A 25942-nucleotide genomic window follows, 5' to 3' on the forward strand; every position below is an offset into this window, starting at 1 on the left:
GCCCCAGGATCATAGTACAACTGGTGTCTTCTACATTTAGTAATCCTCTGCCACTTTCCTTTCTTGGTAGGTAGTGTTGGTCAGTATTACTTTTAGGATGAAGTGCATTGTACATTGTGAGCAGCTCCCTAATTCTTCTCTCCAAACTCTGGAGCCTGACTTTCGTCCATTCTTGAAAGGAAGAATAATATCTTAATAAGGGTGTAATCCATGTATTTATTGTTTTAAGGATTTCCCCTCCATTTCATTTTTCTTCTCAAGCACCTTCCTAATTTTCTCCTTGTACCCTTTAGTAACTTTCTCTCGCCTTTCTCCCATCATCTTGCTGTACCTTTACCTGTTTGTATCCCTCATTATTCTAACGATGTTTCTCTTATTACTTCCATGTCTTCTTACTCTCCTTCCATTCTTGAAGCCTTACCATTCCCCCCTTCCTGATTCTTCCATATCTACACTCTCTTCTCTTTACCTTTCTATAACATATTATTGTGAGGGCACATTTTCGTACCTCATCTGCACCATAGATGTCTTTCTTTGGGTTCCACTGCAGCCTCCCATTTAGGTCAGGTGTTGTGTGTGTGGGTGGGTGGGGCATGCTCCACTGCAGCATGTTGTATCCACCATTTGTCAACACATTCTCTGGTCCTCCAGGTGAACAGTCAATCCTCATCTCCATGAGATACCTATTTCTTTATTACCCACAAGGGGCTAAACACAGAGGGGACAAACAAGGACAGACATAGGTATTAAGTCGATTACATCGACCCCAGTGCGTGACTAGTAATTAATTTATCGACCCCGAAAGGATGAAAGGCAAAGTCGACCTCGGCAGAATTTGAACTCACAACGTAACGCAGACGAAATACCGCTAAGCATTTCGCCTGGCGTGCTAATGTTTCTGCCAGCTCGAGATACCGCCACCTCATCTGTCCTGAGCATGTAACATGTGCTTGACTAATGCAAGATGTCAACCCAACCAGATCCTCAGTGAAGAGAACACAGTAAGCAGGGTCTAACTTGGAAAATCGAGCAATGTGGCCCCTACAGTTTCCCCGTCCATCCATGCAAAATTAAATAATCACGAACATCCTTCACAACAGCAAACCTGTTCCTGCTCCCCACATCATACTTTTTTAACCACTGATCTTTTCACCCTATCTTCTCAGAGAAGATCAACCCATTTCCTTTCCCGCAGTCAATAGCATTGATCAGCTGCTTATAAAGCTGTCGTGAATTAAGGGATCACCACAGTGATTTGTTTAATTTAGCAAGGAGGAAGTCTTGTCTACTTTTCTGAGGAGCTGTTAACAAACTTTGAAACAGTCCATCAGGAGACTTCATCCCTCTTCTTGCCACATAACAACAGCATAGAAAGAAGTGTTTGCATTCTTATTTAATACGCAGGAAGACTTTGTAAGGTTTCCATTGATTTCATTTCCTCTGACTAACACTGTATTGCACAATGATTATATACACACACACACACACACACACACATGTATGTATGTATGTTTCAGAATTTCAGGTAGTGACGATGTCTGTGTTGCCGCAAAGACGAGCTGGTACTGATGCTCCTCCATATACATTCTCCAGTCAACCCCGGGTGGTGTCTCATCGCAAGAAATACAAGGAGAAGCCACTGGCACCAGCGCCTGAGTAAGTACATACCAGTAATTATCCAGGGTAGACTGCGAGTGGGGGATAAGATTTGACTGCATTCATGTACACGTATATACTCACACCCAGAGTCACGCATATAAACATACTTTCACATGTGCATTCTTTTGGTTATTTTCCTATGTACGAGGCAATGGACTACCACCACCACCACCACCACCACCTCCATCATCTCACCATCACCACCCCCACCTCATCGCTTGGTATAGACTGCATCATAAAGAAATTATGAGTTGGGTGCAAACTCCAAACAAAGCTATGATTGGTGGCCCCAGTCCTCCATGTGGTGGACCCTGACGTGTTTTACAGAAGGGTTGAGAGACACCACTGATGGCCCTTTTTTAAGTGAACAGCAAGGAGGGCCCAGCCTGAATGTTTTCTACAGAGAGGTTTGGGGTGGAAGCTTCTCCACAACCTCTCTGTAGAAAACATTCAGGCTAGGCCCTCCTTGCTGTTCACTTAAAAAAAGGCCACCAGTCGTGTCTCTCAACCCTTCTGTAATACATTACAAAAACACGTCAGGGAGCAGTGATCTTAAATTTGATGACGGAATATATCTACCCACCCTACAACAGCAATGGGTTCTTCCACATGGTTTCCATCTAGCAAATTCCATTCATTTGGCATTGATCAACCTGGGGCTGTGTGAGGAGGAGACTTGTTTAAGGTGCCACACTATTAGATTAAAACCCAAATCATGCAGTTACAGAGTGAAAGTGTTAACCCCACGGCCATATCTGCTGAAGAACAGGATAAAGGACTTCCATAAAATAGTTCCTCTATGTATGTGTGTTGACTCCATAAACTCTGTGTGTGTGTGTGTGTGTGTGCCTCTTCTATGTATGTGATCATGACTACAGCCATACAACACTGACTGCGTGTTTCTTTTATATCTCAATGTTTGTGGATCTCTCTCCCCGACCAATGTCACTCGGAAGCACCGTACTCTACTCTCCTTAATTGCTTTCACTGTCCATTCAGTTGTGAGCAGACATTGACACCTTCTCGGCCACCCCTTCCCCCACCCTACCCATGACCAAGTTGAACATCCAGGAAAGAGACGGTTGCATCCGGCCCCTGGTTGGTACACATTTACAGCTGAGTAGACTGGAGCACTAAGGTGTCTTACTGAAAACCACACGACACCACCCTGTCCAGGAATTAAATCCTCAACCTTACAATCAACAACCAAACAATTTAACCACTGGGCCTCCTACTTTTTTCGCTTTCTCTTGATACAATGATGTGTTTATAATGATTTTGTTTCTCTGTCTCACAAGGGAGGTACCTATGTACAGCAATATTATGTACGACAGACGAGTGGTACGCGGAAACACATACGCACTTAGTACCATACCTGCTGTAAGTATATATATCTATGTATTCGAGTTATCTCCCTTTACCTTATCGTTGCTAAGTAATCCTTTAGCATTTTAGCCAACCACTAGCAGTATCGCCCGGCGTTGCTCGGGTTTGTAAGGGAAATAACTATATAAGCGTTTTTAGAGATGTAAATATAATAGCCATCTCAATATGGCTAGTTACTGTAGCTTTTTACGTTCTGAGATTTAATAATAAATTTTTAGAGAGTTACTTCCCTTATATATGCCAAAAATGCATTAAAAATGGGAAAAATTGATGGTAAATTCTTTTTAAAATCGTAGACTCATCGTAGACGCGCACTAATACCCAGAAGGGCTCGATATGAATCACGACTATAAGATACCCGGTTTTGGTTAAACTGCACTGCAAAATGTGGGAGTAGTTAGGAATCTAAATCATAGGAGACAGACAGCTCACAACCTTACTTTTATATATAAAGATATCCAGCCCAATTATTTTATCTGTTTTTTTTTTTCAAACCAGCCTGATTTGGCCCCTCACACCTACCCGACAATGCTGTTCTAACAATAAACGATCATACGCATGATTACTTCAAAACAATGTAAATACATACTCGTTGGCGCTCCAGCGATTGTGATGATGAAGGTTACGGTTGCTTCCCAGAACAGCCTGCTCGTGAAATCCATGTGCATGTGGCTGAGCACTCCACATGCACATGTAGCGTTAATGTAGTTCTCAGGGAGATTCAGCATGACAAAGGATGTCACAAGGTTGGCCCTTTGAAATACAGGTACTCCTCGTTTTTTACCAGCTGAGTGGATTGGAGGGAGGTGAAGTAAAGGGTCTTGCTCAAGCACACAACATGCTGCTAGGTATTGAACCCATGACCTTACGATTGTCAGCCAAATACCCAAAGGGCCTTCACTACACGCTCATAGGGAGTGAGCTGAATGCTAATGAGTTAAATCTTAATTAAGAAATATTATTGATTGTTGTTATGAATCTATGTTTGTTTATTTTAGATCCCACTTTGCCAAACTATTGTGCCATCAGTCACAGGTTTAGCTGAGGATCCCTGTTATTGGGTCCCAGTACTTAGGGCAGTCAGAGGAACAAGGGATTGTCTTTGCAACTTGGGTGAAACAAATACTATAAGCGACTTCATTCGAAAGAATTTGTTAAAAGCAAACATATATATACACACTCATGGCAAATACTGGTGTCACACAAATGGCACCTGTGCCAGGGGCACGTAAATGCACCCATTACACCCTTACAGTGGTTGGCATTAAGAAGGGCATCCAGCCGTAGAAAACCATACCAAATCAGGCTGGAGCCTGGTGCAGCTCTCCAGCTTGCCAGCTCTGGTCAAACCGTCCAACCCATGCCAGCATGGACAACTGACGCTAAATGATGATGATGATGATGATTCAGAAACACACACACATTTACACATATACATATACACACACGTCTTTTAAATTCGTTTATGGTAACGCTAACGATATGCAAATAAAGCTCCTTTTCATTATGCCAGCTACCAACTAATGAGACTGACCAGTGAGTCCGATTTTCAGGGTTGCATCATGGTTGGACCGATATAATGCAGGATAAATGTAACAACAACAACAATAATTCTAGGATGGCATTTATAAATATTTAACACATCACTTCACCCTTTTCCACAAATCCCATGATTTTGACATCAGAGTCAGTATCCTTGCAGTTAGTATCATCCATGGGCATCTGGTTGATCATCATCATTGATTCATTTCATGAGGTGATACTGTATTATTGGATGAATACACATAGGTATTCATCTCTTATTATAAAAGGCAGATTTTATCTGCCTCCCTTTGTCACTTATAGAAATCTACAATATAGGATTTCTTCAATTACAATTTACCTAGCATTTTTAAGAGTAGAATGCATCGGGTCATGCCAGGTCCAGTTTTTAAAATTTAAACTCTAATTAAGCAAAATTTACAGAAAACTCACATTCTGGTGTGTATGTCAAATGCTTTTCTTAGTCTGGTTTACAGTACACGCAAACGCACACACACAGTGTGCAACGAATAAAGTGAAACTAATTCACTGTGAGTGTGTTGACAGGTAGACAATAGAATGCGATGACGATGTAATATTTGTTTCTGTCTATCACGCTGATAGATACATGAGTAAAATGTATGGCAAGCTAAGAGATAAGAGTGAGTGAAAATGTTCTTGGAAGAGAGTAAATAGCGACAGAGTGATATGAGGAAGACTAAACTGAAAGTATGAAACAGTGTTTATGTATAAACAGACGACACTTATATATAGTTATTAATAAATGTATGCATCCGTTTAACCCTTTCGTTACCAAACCACCCGAATTTACCTATTCATATTTAAATGAGAATATCAGAGCAAATCTCTTTAGTACATTTGTGAAAACACGTATTATACTTCGTAAACACTTCAAATACAGTTTTGTACAAAAATCGAAGTGTAATTTTAATTCCGTGAATTATGGGAGATTTTTTTCCGAAATTTGTTCCTATTGTGTTTTCAAAATTTGTAATTCTGACAAAAATTGGATACGAATTTCATTATATCAAGCAGCGAGTCAGAATTCGAAGGATTTTCTACTGAAGACCTTCATAAATCTAACTCTATGACTGAAAAAAAAAACCATCTTTATATAAGAGTGAAGTTGTGTGTCTGTCTCCTACGATTTAGATTCGTAACTACTCCCACATTTTGCAGTGCAGTTTAACCAAAAGCGGGTATCTTATAGTCGTGATTCATATCGAGCCCTTCTGGGTATTAGTGCATGTCTACGATGAGTCTATGATTTTAAAAAAATTTACCATCATATTTTTCCATTTTAATGCATTTTTTTCGCTTTTATATAAGGGAAGTAACTCTCTAAAAATATCTACGATGTGTCAACGATTTAAAAAAAAATTTACCTTAATTTTTTTCAATTTTTAATGCATTTTTTTGCTATTTTTTGGCTATAACTCTCTAAAAATGCTTATATAGTTATTTCCCTTACAACCCGAGCAACGCCGGGCGATACTGCTAGTCTACACATAGAAGGTGGAAAAACAGCTGAATTGAGGTGAAAGTCTCCAGAAGTTGTTCAAGGAAAGAGAAATACGGTTGTTTTGGTTTTGTGTTGTTGGGAATGGAAGTGAGAGTTTGGGAGGATGTTGTTGTTGTTGCTGCAAACAAGAAAATACAGCATTGAAACAGTGTAGTGGATTATGGATGGTTCCAGTAAATGTAGCCCCAGGCATGGCTGTGCAATTAAGAAGACTGTCTTGCCCATGTCTTCTAGCAAAGTCTCAAACTGATTAATGCCTGGCACTGGAAATTGGTTGGTGAAAACAACAACAGTAAACAAATGTGCTTAATTAAAAAAAACTCTTTAGATAGGAAAAAAAATCAACTTTTCTATCCAAAGAGTTTTTAAACCCAATATTCACTGTAGAAACCATAGAAATCAGACTGGAGTCTGGTGCAGCTTCCCAGTTTACTAGCTCTGGTCACACTGTCCGACTCATGCCAGCATGGACAACAGATGTTAAATGATGATGATGATGATGATTCGCATACTGTTGTTCATAGCTTTATCTTGCTTCAAGTTTCACCGTTAAAAGTTTCACCATTTTCTTGAAGTTTTTAAAATTCTTGTGATGTAAACAATATAATATTTAAAAAAATTTTTATAGCAATCTCAACCAGATCCTCTCGAGGCCCAACGTCGGCAAGAAGCTAAGCGAAGAGCTAATGCAAGAAGACGTGCTAAGGAACAGTTTGAGAGGCTGACCCCAGAACCAGTCCCCGGTAGAAAACACATCGATGTTCAAACTGAGCTTTATCTTGAAGAAATCTCTGACCGTGTTGAAGAAGCTGATGTTGACATCCAAACGGATTACTTTCTAGATCGTCCTCCAACACCTTTGTATGTCCCAGCCAAAACTGGAATTGATGTTGCAACACAGATACTTGACGGAGAGGTATGTCTTATCTTTGAACAAATTCTTCAATAGCTCCATATATTATTTTACGGAGATGTACTCGCATAGCAAGTGATTTGATCTGAGATCGTGTGCTGGAACGAAAACAATTGCAGCGTGGAAGGTGTTTGTAAGCCATTTAAGAAACACACAAAGCCGTTAGATTCACTTCAACATTTAAGTTTAATTTGTCAAAATATTTTCGCCGCTTTAAGAACGCGACCTGTTCACTGACAAAAATCCGTGCTGCATCGGATTTTTGTCAGTGAACAGGTCGCGGATTTTAGCAACGAAAATATTTTGACAAATTAAACTTAAATGTTGAAGTGAATCTAACGGCTTTGTGTGTTTCTTAAATGGCTTACAAACACCTTCCACGCTGCAATTGTGTCCATATATTATATTTGTTATTTGAGATTGGTCGGTTGGCACCAGAGCTCAGTAGAGCAATAGTTCTCAACCATTTTTTTTCCTGTGGACCCCTTTGGTTCATATTTTACTTGACTGGGTCCTCATAGCCATTCAATGTCTAAAACATTCCTATCACATTTTTATGATTAAATCTTAATAAGAAATTGTATAGAAAAATTGTTAAAGTTTTTATGTATTGCCGAAGTGAAAACATCTTAGAAAATGACTCTTTGTAAATGTGACAAGGAGAGATATTCAGCAAAAGTGCTTTGGAGTAAAGACTGTTTGCCAACATAACATGGCAGTCCTGGTTTAGGACGAATGTTGCTGTAATTTAGCCCCGGGAGACATCGTCTCCAGCTGGCCATACAACATGATCTGTGTCCTTGTATTTTCGAACAATTCATTACAGATAAATTTTAATAAAATCTTCTAGGGACCCTGCCAAGGGTCATATGGACCCCGATTGAGAACAGCTGAATCAGTAGAGCATTAAGAATTATTAGAGTGGCAGAGAAAATGTCTTGTGGCTATTTCTTGCAGCTCTTCACATTCTGTGTTCAAATCCCATGGCAAACTTTGTCTTTCATTCTTTTAGGGTTGATAAGATAAAGTTCCAGTCAAGTCATGGGGTTAAGATTGACCAAACCCTTCAGGTCTTCTGCCTCTGCTAGAAAGAAGTATCATTAATCATTAAAAATGTGTTGAGAGAAGGCTTTACAGCATTTTTCTGGCTCTTTGTATTCTGAGTTCAAATCTTGCCTAGGTTAACATTGTCTTTCATTCATTCAGGGTTGATCAAATAGACTATCAGTCAAGTAGTGGAGCTAACTTGACTAACTCCCCCTGCTAGATCGCTGCCCTTCTGCCAAACATTATTATTATTATTATTATTATTATTATTATTATTATTATTATTAAAGGTGGTGAACTGGCAGAATCGTTAGCACACAGGGCAAAATGCTTAGCAGTATTTCGTCTGCCACTACATTCTGAGTTCAAATTCCGCCGAGGTCGACTTTGCCTTTCATCCTTTCGGGGTTGATTAAATAAGTACCAGTTACGCACTGGGGTCGATATAATGGACTTAACCCATTTGTCTGTCCTTGTTTGTCCTCTCTGTGTTTAGCCCCTTGTGGGTAGTAAAGAAAATTATTATTATTATTATTATTATGAAAGACTCTCAGTTCTTAATTATCAGTTGTTCTTTACTTGAAAGCAGGCAATAACAAATCACCAAAGGTTTCAAGTAGTGCCTTCTCCTGCGACTCAAAAAGACAATAACTCTCCTAAGAATATGAGCTGGACCCAACAATGCTGTCTTCTGGATCACCTCCAGCCTGACAGCAGCTCCAATATTCTTAATATGTTTTTCAAAGCCCTTGGAAACTGCTCCTACTGTTCCAGTTACCACCGGTATCACCTTTACTTTCCTCATAACTTTCCAATCTCGTCCCGCAGTCGCTGCTATTTCTCATTCTTTTCTCTTCCCTTACATTGCACCCTCAAATCGCCTGGCATCATTATTATTAAGCTATTACATACTGCTTTAATTAGCAAGGATGCTATCTTAAGGTTTAGTGACAACAAGTCTCCTCACATCTCAAGAATCTTTCTCAGGATTCTCATAGAATGCATTATGGCATTTATCTGCTGGTTGACAAGACACACCTCAATGCCACTATTCTTTAGTCCCTTAAATAACAGTTTGGGTACCAGACTGAAGAGCACCAATTATTACAGGAACAATGTTTTGGGTGTCAAACTAGCACCCTTCATTTGCAGCTCCCACACTTTCTTCAAGGAATTCTTTTCTCTTTCCAGCTATTTTTTTTTTAATCGTTTTGTTTCAATTCTTGAAATCTTTGACTATTTCAGTGACTTCTTGAATATTTCTGGCTGCAGATTCTTTCCTCACGATCATCATCGTTTAGCGTCCGCTTTCCATGCTAGCATGGGTTGGATGGTTCAACTGGGGTCTGGGAAGCCAGAAGGCTGTACCAGGCCCAGTCTGATCTGACAATGTTTCTATAGCTGGATGCCCTTCCTAACGCCAACCACTCCGTGATTGTAGTGGGTGCATTTTACGTGCCACCAGCACAAGGCCAGTCAGGGTGGCGCTGGCAACATCCATGTTCAGATGGTTCTCTTATGTACCACCGGCACTGGTATCACAGCTGCAATTTCCATTGATGTTGATCGATTTTGATTTCGATTTTCACTTGCCCCAACAGGTCTTCACAAGTAGAGTTTTGTGTCCCAAGAAGGAAAGCTATGCATAAGTGGACTGACTACGTCCCAGGTAGGGGCCACGGGTTATGGCCTGACTAGTCCTGCCGGGTCTTCTCACGCACAGCATACTTCCAAGGGTCTCACACTCTAGTCATTTCCTCAGTGAGACCTAAAGTTCGAAGGTCGTGCTTCACCACCTCGTCCCAGGTTTTCCTGGGTCTGCCTCTTCCACAGGTTCCCTCAACCGCTAGGGTGTGGCACTTTTTCACACAACTATCTTCATCCATTCTCGTCACATGGCCATACCAGTACAAACGTCTCTCTTGCACACCATAACTGATGCTTCTTAGATCCAGCTTTTCTCTCAAGGTACTTACACTCTGTCGAGTATGAACACTGACATTACACATCCATCGGAGCATACTGGCTTCATTTCTTGCAAGCTTATGCATATCCTCAGCAGTCACAGCCCATGTTTCACTGCCATGTAGCATGGCTGTTCATACACACGCTTCATACAGTCTGCCTTTCACTCTGAGCGAGAGGCCTTTTGTCACCAGCAGAGGTAAGAGCTCTCTGAACTTTGCCCAAACTATTCTTACTCTAGCAGTTACACTTTCAGCACACCCGCCCCCGCTGCTGACTTGGTCACCTAGGTAATGGAAGCTTTCAACTATTTCTAATTTTTCTCCCTGGAATGTGGCAGAAGTTGGTCTCAGAGCATTTTCAGTGTTTATTGCTCCTGAGCATCTGCCACATACAAAAACTATCTTCCTTTGACATTGCTGCACCTCTTATGTGTCCATAGCTTACACTTGGTGCATCTTATAGAGTTTCTACCTACACCTTTTCTACAGATCGAGCAGGGCCATCTACCTGAAGGCGTTTGTGATTTGTCTACCTTCCTACTTATTAGGACTTTGGTTTTAGCTAGATTGACTCTAAGGCTCTTCGATTCTAATCCTTTCTTCCACACTTGAAACTTCTCCAGTTCTGATAGAGACTCAGCAATTAGAGCAAGGTCATCAGCATAGAGGAGCTCCCAGGGGCATCCTGTCTTGAATTCCTCCGTTATTGCCTGGAGGACTATGATAAATAGGAGAGGGCTTGAACTGAGCCTTGGTAGACCCCTACCTCTACCCGGAATTCTTCACTGTACACGTTGCCAACCCTCACCTTACTAGCGGCATCCCTGTACATGGCTCGCACAGCTCTCACTAACCATTCATCTATCCCTAGTTTCCTCATTGACCACCAGATAAGGGATCGGGGGACCCTGTCAAAGGCTTTCTCCATGTCAACAAAAGCCAGGTACAGGGGCTTATCTTTGGCTAGGTATTTCTCCTGCAGCTGCCTTACCAGGAATATAGCATCAGTGGTACTTTTCCCTGGCACGAACCCACACTGCATCTCATCTAAAGTGACTCTCTCTCTAATTAGTTGGGCTATGACCCTCTCCGTGACCTTCATTACCTCATCCAGCAACTTGATACCTCTGTAATTATTTGTATCTAGGGCGCCACCTTTACCTTTGTAGCAGTTGACTATTATGCTGCTACACCAGTCATTGGGTATGACTCCTTCGTGTATCACCTGAATTGTGGCACCAACGGTTGATGTCTTCTGCCTTTAACAAACATCTGCTCTAAGTTCCATGCACACTGTACTGTTAGCCCCCACCCCCAGTAAATAGGAAATTATCGCAATGTATGAAGTAGAGTAACTTAATTTATTGTGGTAAAGGAGATATCTTATGCTTAGAACAGGATCCGCCAATAAGCCAGCTTTCCCTAGGGAAGGAAAGTTTAATATTTAGGGCAATGGGGGACGCAACATTAGAGAATAGTGTTGTTGTTTGTTCCTTCTCAAGCCATGATTGGCTCACAAGGGCCAGTTTCCTGGTTACATTGGCATATAGGATCCCCACCTGGACAGGACGCTGGTTCGCCGCAGGTATTAGGGAACAATGCTCTCCTAATTTTCAGATCTCTTCCTCCATAAAACTTGTTTAACTTTGTTTTTGATTATTTTTGTTTATGCATCTCTTAAAGTGATCCTCCTGCAGGATGGTCAGCATGCTGGGCAGAATGCTTTGTCCAGTTTTATTTGTCTTTATGTTCTGAATTGAAATTCCACCGAGGCTGACTTGCCTTTCATCCTTTTGGGCTTGATGGAATTCCCTTACCCCAGCTCCCCCCAAAAGTTGAACTCATTATTTCCACGTGTTGTTAATATCTCTACGTCTGTTGTTCTTATTTCTCACGGCCAGTTATTTGATTTCAATATCGAAGTGCAACCAATATTGGAAGTGCTCGTTGGGAAGACAATTGAACAGTCTTTGATTGAAGTATTGGAAGAGGAAGAATTGGCGAATCTGAGGAAGCAGCAGCGCCAATATATTGAGTTGCGTAACGCTGAACTTGCAGAGCAACAACGACTGGAAGAGCAAAACAGGAGAAAAGTGGAAGAAAAGGTAAAGCTTATTTATTGTTATCAAACTTATCTATTGTTATCAAGGAAATGTAGGGATGTTGAGGTGTAGAATGGGATGTTTCCTCTTTCCCTGTTGGTCTGGAGGAAGGAGCTGTGCCCATGGAATTGTCAGGGTCTGTGAGATTGCTGAGATTAATGTGCCTCTTGCAGGGAATTTCCAGATGACTGATATTCTGGTGAAGAATGATTGGGGAAATGCTTAATGTGAGGCCTGGGCATAATATGGGTGATGAGGTGAAGTGCTGGGGTTGCCAGGGAACCTCACTATAGCAAGACATCTTGTCTCCCTCTTTTATACTTCAACATCCCCAAACAACAAGTGGTATAAAGCCACCTCTTCCCACACGTCAAACACTCCACACCCAACTTACCTGAGTGAGTGGGTGGGGGAGGGGTGCTTTTTCCTTTTTGATTTTCCTTTTCTTTTCTTGGAAGTTACTTGGCAACCTCATATGTGCCACTGGTACAGGAAAAGAACCCAGTACACACTGTTAGGTTGTTGACATCAAGAAGGGTGTCTGACCCTGGAAACCATGCAAAAGCTGGCCTTGAAACCAGGTTCCTTCAAACTGTCCAAATTACCCTGGCAACATGGAGATCAGACATTAATTGGTGATGTTGATGATGATGATGATGATGATGATGATGACTAGGAGGAGGAGGAGGAACGGAGGAAGCAGAGGAGGAGGATGAAGTTAATTAAACATGGTATCAGGAATGAGGAGAATTTGGTCAGTCAAGACTCTTGGACGTTTGGCTGGAAGGGCTTTCATCTTAGATTTACTTCTTAATCAGTCAGAGATGACTCAGGGTTAAACAACAGCAACAGATCCATAATCCTAAATTCTCCATTAATGATGAAATTGTAAAAAATTTCCTTACATTTTGCTGTCAGGCAGGACTGTCTGAGACACACTCAGAGCAATGAAACCGTTCTGCACGCACTCATTGCTGGAATTATGTCAAACGACTGTTGTCATGTGTGGAACAAATCTGACTCTTGGCCGAATCCGTTGTGAAGACTGCTCCACTTCCCACCACAAGGCAGGAAAGATGGTGTTCCTCTGTCTAGAGGTAAAAGAGGTTATGTGGTGAACGAAGCTGAACGAATTGAGGAAAAACACATTCCTCTTTGGTCAAACTCTCATCAACTGTTTTAAAGTTTCACTCAAAAAGGAAAGTAAGGGAGGAGAGAGAAGTGCTGCCTCCCAATGACTTTGTGAAAAGATGGGTGATTATGGCGAAAACTGTTAGAGTGAATGGTCCTACTCTAAGTAAGCGCTTGTAGATTGGAGAACAGGAGTGAGGGCGTGTGACTTTGGTAGTCAGGGTGATTCTAGGTCTGTGGTGTTCCTTGATTGACCCTTGTTGGAGTCTCTCCTGTATCAGGGGGATTGCATCATATCACTGTCTTTCCCATTTCTTTCTCCCTATACTCTCTGTAAATCCCCATACAAATTGTTGCCTGTCCTTGTGATGTCCCCCCAACAATGTGCCTGTGGATAATTAAAGAAATAACCATCATCATCATCATCATCACCATTTATATATTTTTTATTTGTTTTGTTTTTTTCCCCAAAACAGGAAATGAGAATGTTACAACAAGTTGCTGTTATGAAGAGAGAGAAAGAAACGGCTGAGAAGATTTCTGCCATGGCTTTTGCCCAGAGCTACCTAAGGGATCTTGTACCCACAGTCTTTGCAATACTTTCAGATAATGGTTATTTCTATGACCCAGTTGAAAAAGGTAAGTCAGCCTGTTTCCATTTAATTGCTTTTATATTGCATTTAGGATGCAAGAGTAGCAAGAGTGTTTCTGTGTATTATGGCATAACAAATCTCACATGGAGTTTATCAGTTCAAAAGTATCAAACGAGTATTTGTTTTCTCACACATCTTTTGCCAAAATATAAAACCTACACACACTATAAACCTGTAGCAAAAGGAACAAGACACTTGGAGAAATTCACCCTTTTACCTGACCCTGCAGTTCTTGTAACATGGTGAACGATGCCTCAATACATTGCACTGTCTGTGAGCCTTCCAACCTCACAAACTGCCCCTAATCCTTTTGGTCCTTTGCCAAGAGAGACTTTGTCAATTTTGTGGATTCTTCCTTTTCTTCATTTCTCAAACAGAATGGTTCTGCAAGCAGTTTTCTCTCTGACAAACCCTCCACATTACTAAATCTTCTCCAAAACTTTCTATTCTGCTAGATTCACCACAACAAACACCTCTTGTCACTTCAAATATAAAGGGCCAGTAGCCCCTTGTATAACCTTCAACTAATAGACCCAATGCCATCCCTGTCCTTACCAAACTCTTCAATTTGTCTGTCTGTCTTTACTGACCCTCATTACTCTCATACTCTCAAAGATGATGAGAGCAGCCATTTACAATAATCTTATCCATTACTTTGAATCTCTCCCCTTCCACCTAGTGACCACCACTACTGGTTTTATTAAGCTAGGTCCACTGCAGACCTACTCTAGTGGGCACTTGCACTCAACATATTTGCTAAAAGCAATGCCATTATCCTCAACAATTGTAAAACTTTTTAGCATTCCCAGCATGCAAATCTCCAGTGAAACTACCCACAATGCACTGCATTCATCCCTTAGATCAATGGCTTCCTGTTAGATTGCATCACCTCAACATGGGTTTCTGGTGTCCCCTTTAACCCGCACACTCTATCAATCCTGTTGCTCTTCACAATTCAGTGTTGTCTAACTACACCCCTGCATCAAAAACTTACTTGATGTCACCCCCAAAAATGATCACCCCTACATAAATGATTCCATTCCTGATTCCTTCCTAACCTTCAGCACACCTGTGCCATCCACATGCCACCTTAGACCCAGATACCAAACCTAAACTGACTCCTTAAACAGAGCCCTATAATGTGGTTGAATCGTTTTTGGACCCAAATCCACCAAACTTCAGTTGTTGGCAGCCAAGAATCTGAAGATCGTCGGGAATCTTTGGATTCTATTGTTATGGAGAATTTCTCCTGATGGAAATACAACTTCATCGTAGTTAAGATTGTATTTCTAAGACTGACCCTCAGGTGGGACCCTGCTTGGTGTACTCGCTTTATATGGAGGACATTGCTACTGCTACTACCTTTGCAGACATTCTTGATCACAGCCAAAGGAAGGTCACTCAACTATCTGACACGACTCATCAATACACTTCAGTATGTGGGTTACAGACATTATAACGTCGTTACAGACATTCTGTGTCCTCTCTCTGTCTTTTCTACTACTACTACATAGTGTGTGTGTGTGTGTGTATATATATATATGTATATATATATATATATCTATATTATAATTCTGAAATGCGAAAAGTTTGTTTGTTTGTCTGATTTTGACATTGAGAACGGGTTAAAGGCCACTAGATCCCGTCGGATTGACTCCAAAATTTACAGGGACATGTAAAATAAGGTGAGGATGCGAGTGGGCTAGGTTAGAAATCCCCATCTTAAAAGGTGTCGTTGCTAGGGCCACAAACGCACTTTGACAAGTCTACTCTCATTCTTTTATGTATCTGTCTTCCTCCATCACTCACTCTCTTTTCTCCCTTCCCATCACTTTCTCTCTATAACGTCGTTTCACAGTGTCTACCTCCCTTCACTTTCCCTTTATAACGCCTTTTCCTAGCGTTCTATATCTACCCCTCCCTGCCTTCGACAGCGCTTTCACACTCTCTCTCTACGTCTGTCTGCATTCATAGAGAGAATTATCATCGCCACCACCACCACCACACAATCATGAGAACAAATATTATGAATCAGATATTTATATGTGTGTGTGTGTGTGTGTTCTATATATAAATATGTATATATAATGTATATATACAAAGTGTATATATCTGTATTTATGTATATTAAACTTTTTAATACTTTTTGATAGTTATATATATTTTAAAAAATTATAAATATAAATTAATAATTTTAATTTTAAATTTAAATAATTTAAATGTTTCAATTTTATATTTTATATATTTTGTATATTATATTTTTATTTTTATGTTTTGGTTTATGTTTTTCACTGTTTGATTTGCCTAATAGTGGTTTTATCTCTAATTTAATTTATATATATATATATATATATAATTTGTATATATAATGCATGCACACACACACACACACACACACACACACACACACCCACACATATATATATATATATATATATATATATATAATGTGTGCATTATGTGGTCGGTTGAGCTGAAAATATGCACACCTATGTTAAATGTGCTGGCGAGTTTGCATGACAACTATTTTTTTCCTCAAATGAAAGGCGTAACCTCTAGGACAAAATTCCTCATCTTATAAAACATGGCCCGAGTAGACCCGAATGAAATCAGGTTATATTAACCAAAATGTGAAAAGGGGGTTTAAATGGGGCTGGAAGGGGATTAAAATTTACAGGAGCGGGTGTTTAGGAATTCTCTGTTACATCAAGCTAAAAAATTTGCGTCAACCTTTAAATTGTCAATGTGTTGCTGTCCATCATGAAGAAGTTTTGAATGCCTGCCATGGTGAGTCTACTATCGTGAGAAAGAATCACTTCAAAACTTGGTGTTTAGGAATTTTCTTTTACATCAAGTTCAAAATTTTACGCCAGCCGTTAAACTGTCAATACGTTGCTGTCCGTCGTTAAAAAATTTTTATTCAGCTCGCAAGTTCGTCTGTCCCTTTTAAATGTTAGTGTTTTGCTGTCTGCCTTGAAGCAGACCTTTCCGTTGTCACTGCCTGATATTTATGATTGATCTTTCAAAATATTTTATTTCTCAACTTACTCAAGATCTTTTGTTGTTTATAAATGGGAGAGAGATAGATAAAGATAGAGAGTAAGAGTCCGAGAGAAAAGAAAAGTAAGAGAGTGGGAAAGTGAGAGAGAAAGGAGAGAGAAACAAAGAGGGAGAATCATCATCATCATCATCATCGTTTAATGTCCGTTTTTCGTGCTAGTACGGGTTGGACAGTTTGACCAGGGTCTGGGAAGCCAGGAGGCTACACCGGGCTCCAGTCTGATCTGGAAGTGTTTCTACAGCTGGATGCCCTTCCTAACACCAACCACTCTGTGAGTGTAGCGGGTACTTTTTTCGTGCCACCGGCACAGGTGCCGGGGGGCTGGCAGCAGCCATGATTGGTTGGTGCTTTTTACGTGCCACCGGCACAGAAGCCAGTCAAGGCGGCGCTGCCATCGGCCACGTTCGGATGGTGCTTTTTACGTGCTGAAAGGAAGCAACAGAAAGTAACAACCACACTCTTACCCGCACGTAGAGCGGGTCACCTTAAGCTAGTCTATATTATAATTCTGAAATGCGAAAAGTGTCTGGTTTTGGCATTGGAACGGGTTAAAGGCCACTAGATCCCGTCGGATTGACTCCAAAATTTACAGGTGAGCATGGGAGTGGGCTAGGTTAGAAATCCCTATCTTAAAAGGTGTGATTACTAGGGCGAAAAACACACATTTTGACAAGTCTCCTCTCATTCTTTTATGTATCTGTCTTCCTCTGTTTCTCTCTCTTTCCTCCCTTCCCTTCACTTTCTCTCTATAACATCGTTTCACAGCATCCTATATCTTCCCCCACCGCCTTCGACAGCGCTTTCACACTCTCTCTCTACGTCTGTCTGCATTCAAAGAGAGAATTATCATCGCCACGACCACCACCACACCATCATCATCATCATCATCATCATCATCATCGTTTAACGTCCGCTTTCCATGCTAGCATGGGTTGGACGGTTCAACTGGGGTCTGGCAAGCCCGAAGGCTGCACCAGGCCAGTCAGATCTGGCAGTGTTTCTACAGCTGGATGCCCTTCCTAACGCCAACCACTCCGAGAGTGTAGTGGGTGATTTTATGTGCCACCGACACAGGTGCCAGACGAGGCTGGCAGACGGTCACGCTCGAATGGTGTTTTTATGTGCCACCGACACAGGTGCCAGACGAGGCTGGCAGACGGCCACGCTCGGATGGTGTTTTTTATGTGCCACCAACAAAGGTGCCAGACGAGGCTGGCGAACGGCTACGATCGGATGGTGTTTGTTACGTGCCCACGGCACGGGGCCAGTCGATGCGGTACTGGCTACGGTCCCGTTCGGATGGTTTTCTTATGTGCCACCGGCACTGGTACCACAAGGATACAAATTCCATTGATGTTCATCTATTTGATTTGATTCAATTTGACTTGACTTTCACTTGCCTCAACAGGTCTTCACAAGTATCACAGCAGGAAGGTATGCACAGGTGGACTGACTACGTCCAGGTAGGGGCCACGGATTATGGCTTCACTAGTCTTGCCGGGTCTTCTCACGCACAGCATACTTCCATAGGTCTCGGTCTCTAGTCATTTCCATGGTGAGACCTAACGTTCGAAGGTCGTGCTTCACCACCTCGTCCCAGGTTTTCCTGGGTCTACCTCTTCCACGGGTTCCCTCAACTGCTAGGGATTGGCACTTTCTCGCACACCTATCTTCATCCATTCTTGCCACATGACCATACCAGCGCAATCGTCTCTCTTGCACACAACTGATGCTTCTTAGGTACAACATTTCTCTCAAGGAACTAACGCTCATGAGAACAAATATTATGAATCAGATTTTTATTGAGTTAATTTAAATATGTGTGTGTGTGTGTGTTCTATATATAAATATGTATATATAATGTATATATACAAAGTGTATATATCTGTATTTATATATATACCACACTCTTACCCACGCGTAGAGCGGGTCACCTTAAGCTAGTATATATATAAAACTTAAATAATGAGGGTGATAAATTGAATATTAATTTAATTGATATGAATTTAAAACCAGTAGCCTAGCATATAAAAAAATTTGAAAATTCAGAAAAATTCTGAAAAATTGTAATACATGCGTATAATAGGGATAACCACTAAGTGAACATCCAATATGCTAGAAGAAGATCACCTATGATCTAACTACAAAGAAAAGAATGTTCTCTTTGTAGTTAGATCGTAGGTGATCTATTTCTAGCATATTGGATGTCCACTTAGTGGTTATCCCTATTATACGCATGTATTACAATTTTTCAGAATTTTCAGGTTTTTCTATATGCTAGTCTACTGGTTTTAAATTGATATTAATTAGATTAATATTCAATTTATCACCCTCATTATTTAAATTTTAAATAATTAAGTTCTCTAACCGGCAACATTAACTGCAGTGAATTATCTACTGCAGAATTGTTTCTGGAATTTAGCACACCAGAACTTAGACATTTGAAAATAACCCCAATGTAATCGGTAGGACTATGCACACGTCTAATTTTATAAGGACAACAAGTGTATAGTTCTACATATTATATTGAATTGGAACGATCGTACTGAAGAGTCCATGGACGAGAAATTATGTAAGTAATTATCAGTAATGGTGAAACCGGTCTATGATTAATTCTGTATATTTGTATATTTTCATCTCTCTTACTCACTTATGCTCTGGTGTTTGCTGAATTTCTCTAGAGAATATTCTTTTCTTTGTAGTTAGATCATAGGTAATCTTCTTCTAGCATATTGGATGTCCAATTAGTGGTTATCCCTATTATACGTATATATATATATATATATATATATATATATATATATATATATATATATATATATATATATATCATCATCATCATCATCATCGTTTAACGTCCGTTTTCCGCGCTAGCACATATATATATATATATATATATATATATATATATAATATATATATATATATATATATGCATATATATATATATATATATATATATATCATCGTCATTGTTGTTTAATGTCCACTTTCCATGCTAGCATAGGTTGGACAGTTTGACTGAGGACTGGTGAGCCAGAAGGCTGCACCAGGCTCCAATCTGATCTGGCAGAGTTTCTACAACTGGATGCCCTTCCAACACCAATCACTCTGAGAGTGTAGTGGGTGCTTTTTACATGCCACTGGCACGAGGTGGTAGTGGCATCGACCACGCTTGATTGATGCTTTTTACGTGCCACCAGCACAGGAGCCAGTCAGGTAGCACTGGCAACAGCCACACTTGAATGGTGCTTCTTACATGCCTCTGGCACGGGTGCCAGTCAGGCACGGGTGCCAGTCAGGCAGTGCTGGCATTGGCCATGACAATAACTTCACTTTACTTATCAGGTCTTTGCAAGCACAGTTTATTGCCCAATGATTGAAGGCTACTCTTAAATGGACTGGTTATACTTATTTCTTTATTGCCCACAAGGGGCTAAACATGGAGGGGACAAACAAGGACAGACAAATGGATTAAGTCGATTACATCGACCCCAGTGCGTAACTGGTACTTATTTAATCGACCCCAAAAGGATGAAAGGCAAAGTCGACCTTGGTGGAATTTGAACTCAGAACGTAGCGGCGGACGAAATACCGCAAAGCATTTCGCCCGGCCTGCTAACGTTTCTGCCAGCTCGCCACCTTAATGGACTGGTTATACTGCACTGGCATAGGCCATGGTTATGGTCTCGCTTGGCTTGCTGGGTCTTCTCAAGCACAGCATATCTCCAAAGGTCTCAGTCGCTTGTCATTGCCTCGGTAAGGCCCAATGTTCGAAGGTTGTGCTTCACTATCTCATCACAGGTCTTCCTGGGTCTGTGTCTGTGTTTGTCCCCCCACCATCGCTTGACAACCGATGTTGGTATGTTTACACCCCCTTAACCTAGTGGTTTGGCAAAACAGTCCAATAAAATAAGTACTAGGCTCGCAAAGAATAAGTCCTGGGGTCAGTTTGTTCAACTAAAGGTGGTGCTCCAGCATGGCCACAGTCAAATGACTGTAACAAAAGAGTAAAACAGTATATATCCATGCACGTGCACACACACACACACACACACACACACACCACATACACACACACACACACACACCACACACATCTACAAGAAAATTTTATTTTTTACATCCAACCCATTCTTTACTGTTAAATACAATGAAAGACTCCAATAAATAATTATATCTTTCTGTATATTACTAATTAATGTGGTTAATTAATTAATTACTTGGAGTGTCCTATTGATGTTTTCGTACTACTCACCTGCCCTCATGTAGCACCTGCTGCCTGCCACTGCATCAGAGCAGGTGAGGCTGAATGGACGAGCTTGAAGTTGGAGCAAAGAAACTGGAAGCTGGCCCTTTTTATGTCTTGAGGATACCAGAAAAACCTGGGACATTTTTTCCTGGGGGCAGGTTCCATGAATTACCTAAGCGCCCTTCTTTGGGGCATTCTATTTATTTATTATTTTTCTGTTTACATATTCTTTTGTTGTACCTTTTAATGTTTTCCTTTGATCAATGTAAACCGCACATATTCTGTGTGTTGTAGCTCATCCTTTGATATTGTCCGCCATATCTTGGGCCCTTGATGACAATTAAAGAAATCATCATCATCATCATCATCATCATCATTATTATTTTGTTCTTCAGATATTGAAGAGGGTTTCTTGCCCTGGTTAATGCAGAATGTTAACCAAGAAGTGAATAACAGCAAACTGATCTGCAGAATCGCCGATTCCATGATCGATCACGTGATCAAGGAGAGAAATCTAGCTTTTGTGAGATTAGGAGAACGCCTTAAGCAGGAGAAAGAGTTGGCGAAAATACCACCGGAACCATCTGGAACAGAGTTAGAGGAAGATCAGATTGAAGAGAGTGAGGTAAGTAGAGAATTTGGTCAGAGCAATTCCATCGGTGGGGATATTTTCACATCTAATCTTGTACTGTCATGTTCTCTTAAACTACATAACTACGTGGAAATGAGTCGACTGGAGGGCTATGGTTGGAATGTTTTTTATTATAGTTCTACTTAATCTGGGTCTGACCTGGAGCTAAACAACAACAACACCAACAAACAACAGCTGTGTGTGTGTGTATTCATTCATGTATGTATATTTATAAGTGTGTCAATGTACTCTCTACAAGTATTATATACACATGCACACACATACATATTTATATATCACAATGTAACGGCAGTGAATATATACAGTTTGATATTATACATGGAGCAAACATTAACTAATATAGAACTCAATACTTGCGCTAATGATCAGTCAGTGGCAAGATCAAACTCAGGGAGACTGTCATGTTTGGATGTAGTGACGTGTGGTGTATTACAGGTATATAACTGGTCAGAATGTTACCTTATGTTCCACAGCGTTATAGTGGGGCCTGGGAGAAGATAGGTTGGGAAACACTTCATTAGGGAGTCTTGTCCTTGATGTATAAAAACACAGCCACCCACAGTTGAAAGACTTTCTTCATAGATTTGCACAGAAATTTAGTCTCAGATCTTTGTAGACATTTATCTTCTTTATCCTTAAAATGGAGATGCTTTTGCTAAATTCTAAAATCTTTCACAATTCTGTCTCAAAGTATTTAGTCACAGCAGATTTTCATAGCAGATGGAATATCTATCCAGTTCCTGTAATTCCCAATCATAGAAATAAAAATATAAAACTCCTGTGGCATAATCCAATTTTTAGGTTAAATGTTAGATCGAATATGGTCATTAAGTTTCTTAAGTGAATCATTTCATTTTAATTGGAATGTAGATATCAGAACACCTTACAAAATTATTAATTGTAAATCTCACAATGAGAGAGATATTCAGCAACAGTACTTTGGAGTAAAGACTGTTTGCCAACATAACATGGCAGACCTGGTTTAGGACGAATGTTGCTGTAATTTAGCCCCAGAAGACATCGTCTCCAGCTGGCTATACAACATGATCTGTGTCCTTATATTTTCGAACAAGGGAATCTAGCACCCCTACTCAGCCCAAAACAATATCTGTGTATTGCGATTTCCAGGTTGTTTCCCTTCATCAGCACAGAATAATTGTTTGGCTAGAGGTGTCACTGCCAAATTCCTGTTTGAAATATATGGTTATCAAAGTGACAACTACTCACTGATCTATAAATTAGAAAATTACTATTTTTAAATCTCACAATGAGGGAATGCCTTATTTACATTATTTACATTTGATGGATATTTGTCCTTATCTTGTTTGTTGTTAACACAACATTTCAGCTGATATACCCTCCAGCTTTCATCAGGTGTCTTGGGAAATACCTTTCACAGAAAATTCCCTGTTGCCTTAATGCAAAATATATCTCTAGAATTACCGATACCAAAACTGAGAAGAGGTGTAATTGTAGAAACCCTAAAAACTGCCCTGTTAATGAAAATGTCCTTGCTGGTCCCTTCATACATGGGGCCAAGGTGGAATTGAATGATGACTCTCAACTGAAACCTTCCGTGGGGATTAGTTGAAAATAAATGTAGAAAAGGATTTTATTTGCACAAGTCTTCGATGGTTAATCCACACAGAAGATTTTGGGGATTAAAACTAAATAATGACAATAGTTTTAATATAAAATGGTCTCTCCTTGCCTCAGTACCTGATTACAAACAAGACAACAGTAAAAAGAAAATGAATTGCCATCTTGGTTTAACTGGAAAGATTTTAGTATTACAACACAAGAAGCAGTTGAACTCATATCTCAACATCCTGAGTATTTGTTTACATAAAGTTAAACAATTATGTAATTTCCATAAAAGAAGCAAAAAAAAAGCTGGCCTTCTGTTGGTGAAGATGGCGAGTGTTCCAGTTGATCCGATCAACAGAACAGCCTGCTCGTGAAATTGATGTGCAAGTGGCTGAGAACTCCACAGACACACATATCCTTAATGTTGTTCTCAGAGAGATTCAGCCTGTGAAAAGACTGGCCCCTTTGAATTACTGGTACACTCATTTTTGCTAGGTGGGTGGACTGGAGCAATGTGAAATAAAGTGTCTTGCTCGAGGAAATATATGTGAAATAAATTGTCTGGCACAATCAAACTCATGACCTCACATCTTCACCACTGTAAGCCAAATATCCGAACCACCAAGCTATGCACCTTTACTTTCCATAAAGCTGACGACCTGCCATTGTACACGAGAGGTTTCTCACAGTTTCCTCTTTTATCTTTGTTTTCTGTTTAACTTTTGCATTTGGGATGTGTCATAGGCTGCTTCCAATCATCTTTCATGGTTTTAGAAATGAAAATTCCATCTGGAATGTTCTCTACATTGGAATATTTTTCATGAAGGAATTGTGTAGCTTTCTCTTGTTTTCTTTGTTCCTTTCTTTGTAGTTTTACAAGTGAATGATATTTTGGAATTGGCCAAAGATAGGTTCTCGGATGGAATTGTAGCAGTGTTAGTTTATTTATATATTTTTAAATAACCAAAATTTTCTTTCTTTTTTTCTTTATGGTACTGAAAACAATCGGTGATACATTTGTATCTGTTCCGATTTAGTTTTAGATGTTCGGCCAATCAGTTGCTTCTGTTGCTTCTCAGACATTCCTTTCAACCGTTTCCACTTTCTTTGTTCAGGTTTCGACTGATGATTGGAGACATGAAAAACAAAGTTCGAAAGTTTGAACTTTCAGTTTTAATAGACATAAATATGTTGTAACACTGTACACTCAATATTGAGTGCTTTTTTTTTTGATCCGTCTTGTGTATACTCAAGTCCTTGCATTCTAGAGATTCCGTAAGACATATATAAATATATATATAGAGACTAGCAGTATCGCCCGGCGTTGCTCGGGTTTGTAAGGGAAATAACTATGTAAGCATTTTTAGAGAGTTACTTCCCTTATATAATAGCAAAAAAATGCATTAAAATGGAAAAAAATGATGGTAAACTTTTTTTAAATCGTAGACTCATCGTAGATGTGCGCTAATACCCAGAAGGGCTCGATATGAATCACGACTATAAGATACTCGCTTTTGGTTAAACTGCACCGCAAAATGTGGGCGTAGTTAGGAATCTAAATCGTAGGAGACAGACACCACACAACTTCACTTTTATATATAAAGATATGCCAACATATACATACACATTATTTACATTATTTACATATCCGTCCAATGTAAATAATGTAAATAATTCCTCATCTCTAAAATGAGGAATTATCGCCAGGCGATACTGCTAGTGTATATATAGAATTTTAAAATAGGCTAAAATCTTTATAAGAATTTATCAAGCATTTTGTCCAACACAAACAATCTGCCAGGTCGCCATCACTGCCGCCGCCTTCACATTCTCCATGAATAAGAACGTATATTGATTACGCCATGACACCTCAGAATACTGAAGTGAATGACTTAGTTAAGTTAAGTAGTCAGCATGAAAAACCTCATAAGGGAAAAAATTTTAATTATTCCTTTTAAAGATGTTTTAAATCTGTTTTTAAAGATCTCACTTTAAGAGTTGCAGTTCCTTTGCATTCGGTACACTGTATTTAATATGGTAGTTTTGACTTTAAGAGTCCCTCATAGCGTGAGGCATTTATGTATGGTAATGTCCTCAATATAAATAAAAAGAAATATATATATAGTTAAAAAAAAAAAATAAAGTTGGAAAAGGCACAGAAGTTTATTTTAGAGAACGTTTGATATTTTTGTTAAAGTGAGTGATTTCAAATATAACCAGTTTCTATGGATCCAACTTACCAAATATTAAAAAGAATGTTTTTGAAAGTCAAAGAGAAAGTAAAAATTGGGGGGTTTAACAGTTTGTGCCCCTATTTGAGTTCTTAGTACAGCTAAGGGTGTACCCATTGGCTCCTCTAGAGATGGCCAGGGCATCATCTCTGTAGAGACCAAAGAAGACAGAAGGGAATTTCTTAAGGACATTGAAGATATACAACCCAATGAGGTTGCATACATCAGTGCTGTCAA

General features: G+C 39.9%; 1 protein-coding gene across 4 annotated transcripts in view; it reads left to right on the forward strand.

The window, feature by feature from the left end:
* Positions 1-25942, forward strand: part of LOC115231653 (radial spoke head protein 3 homolog) — a 71010-nt gene that overhangs the window by 13160 nt on the left and 31908 nt on the right. For all 4 annotated transcript variants that reach the window (XM_036500702.1, XM_029801628.2, XM_036500704.1 and 1 more), the window contains exons 2-7: positions 1518-1656; positions 2958-3039; positions 6738-7025; positions 11938-12141; positions 13746-13908; positions 21631-21860. In XM_036500702.1, the coding sequence (XP_036356595.1) occupies positions 1518-1656; positions 2958-3039; positions 6738-7025; positions 11938-12141; positions 13746-13908; positions 21631-21860 (1106 nt within the window). The remainder of the gene's footprint in view (positions 1-1517; positions 1657-2957; positions 3040-6737; positions 7026-11937; positions 12142-13745; positions 13909-21630; positions 21861-25942) is intronic.

The sequence above is a fragment of the Octopus sinensis genome, linkage group LG2, assembly GCF_006345805.1.
Source record: "Octopus sinensis linkage group LG2, ASM634580v1, whole genome shotgun sequence".
Taxonomy (NCBI): domain Eukaryota; kingdom Metazoa; phylum Mollusca; class Cephalopoda; order Octopoda; family Octopodidae; genus Octopus; species Octopus sinensis.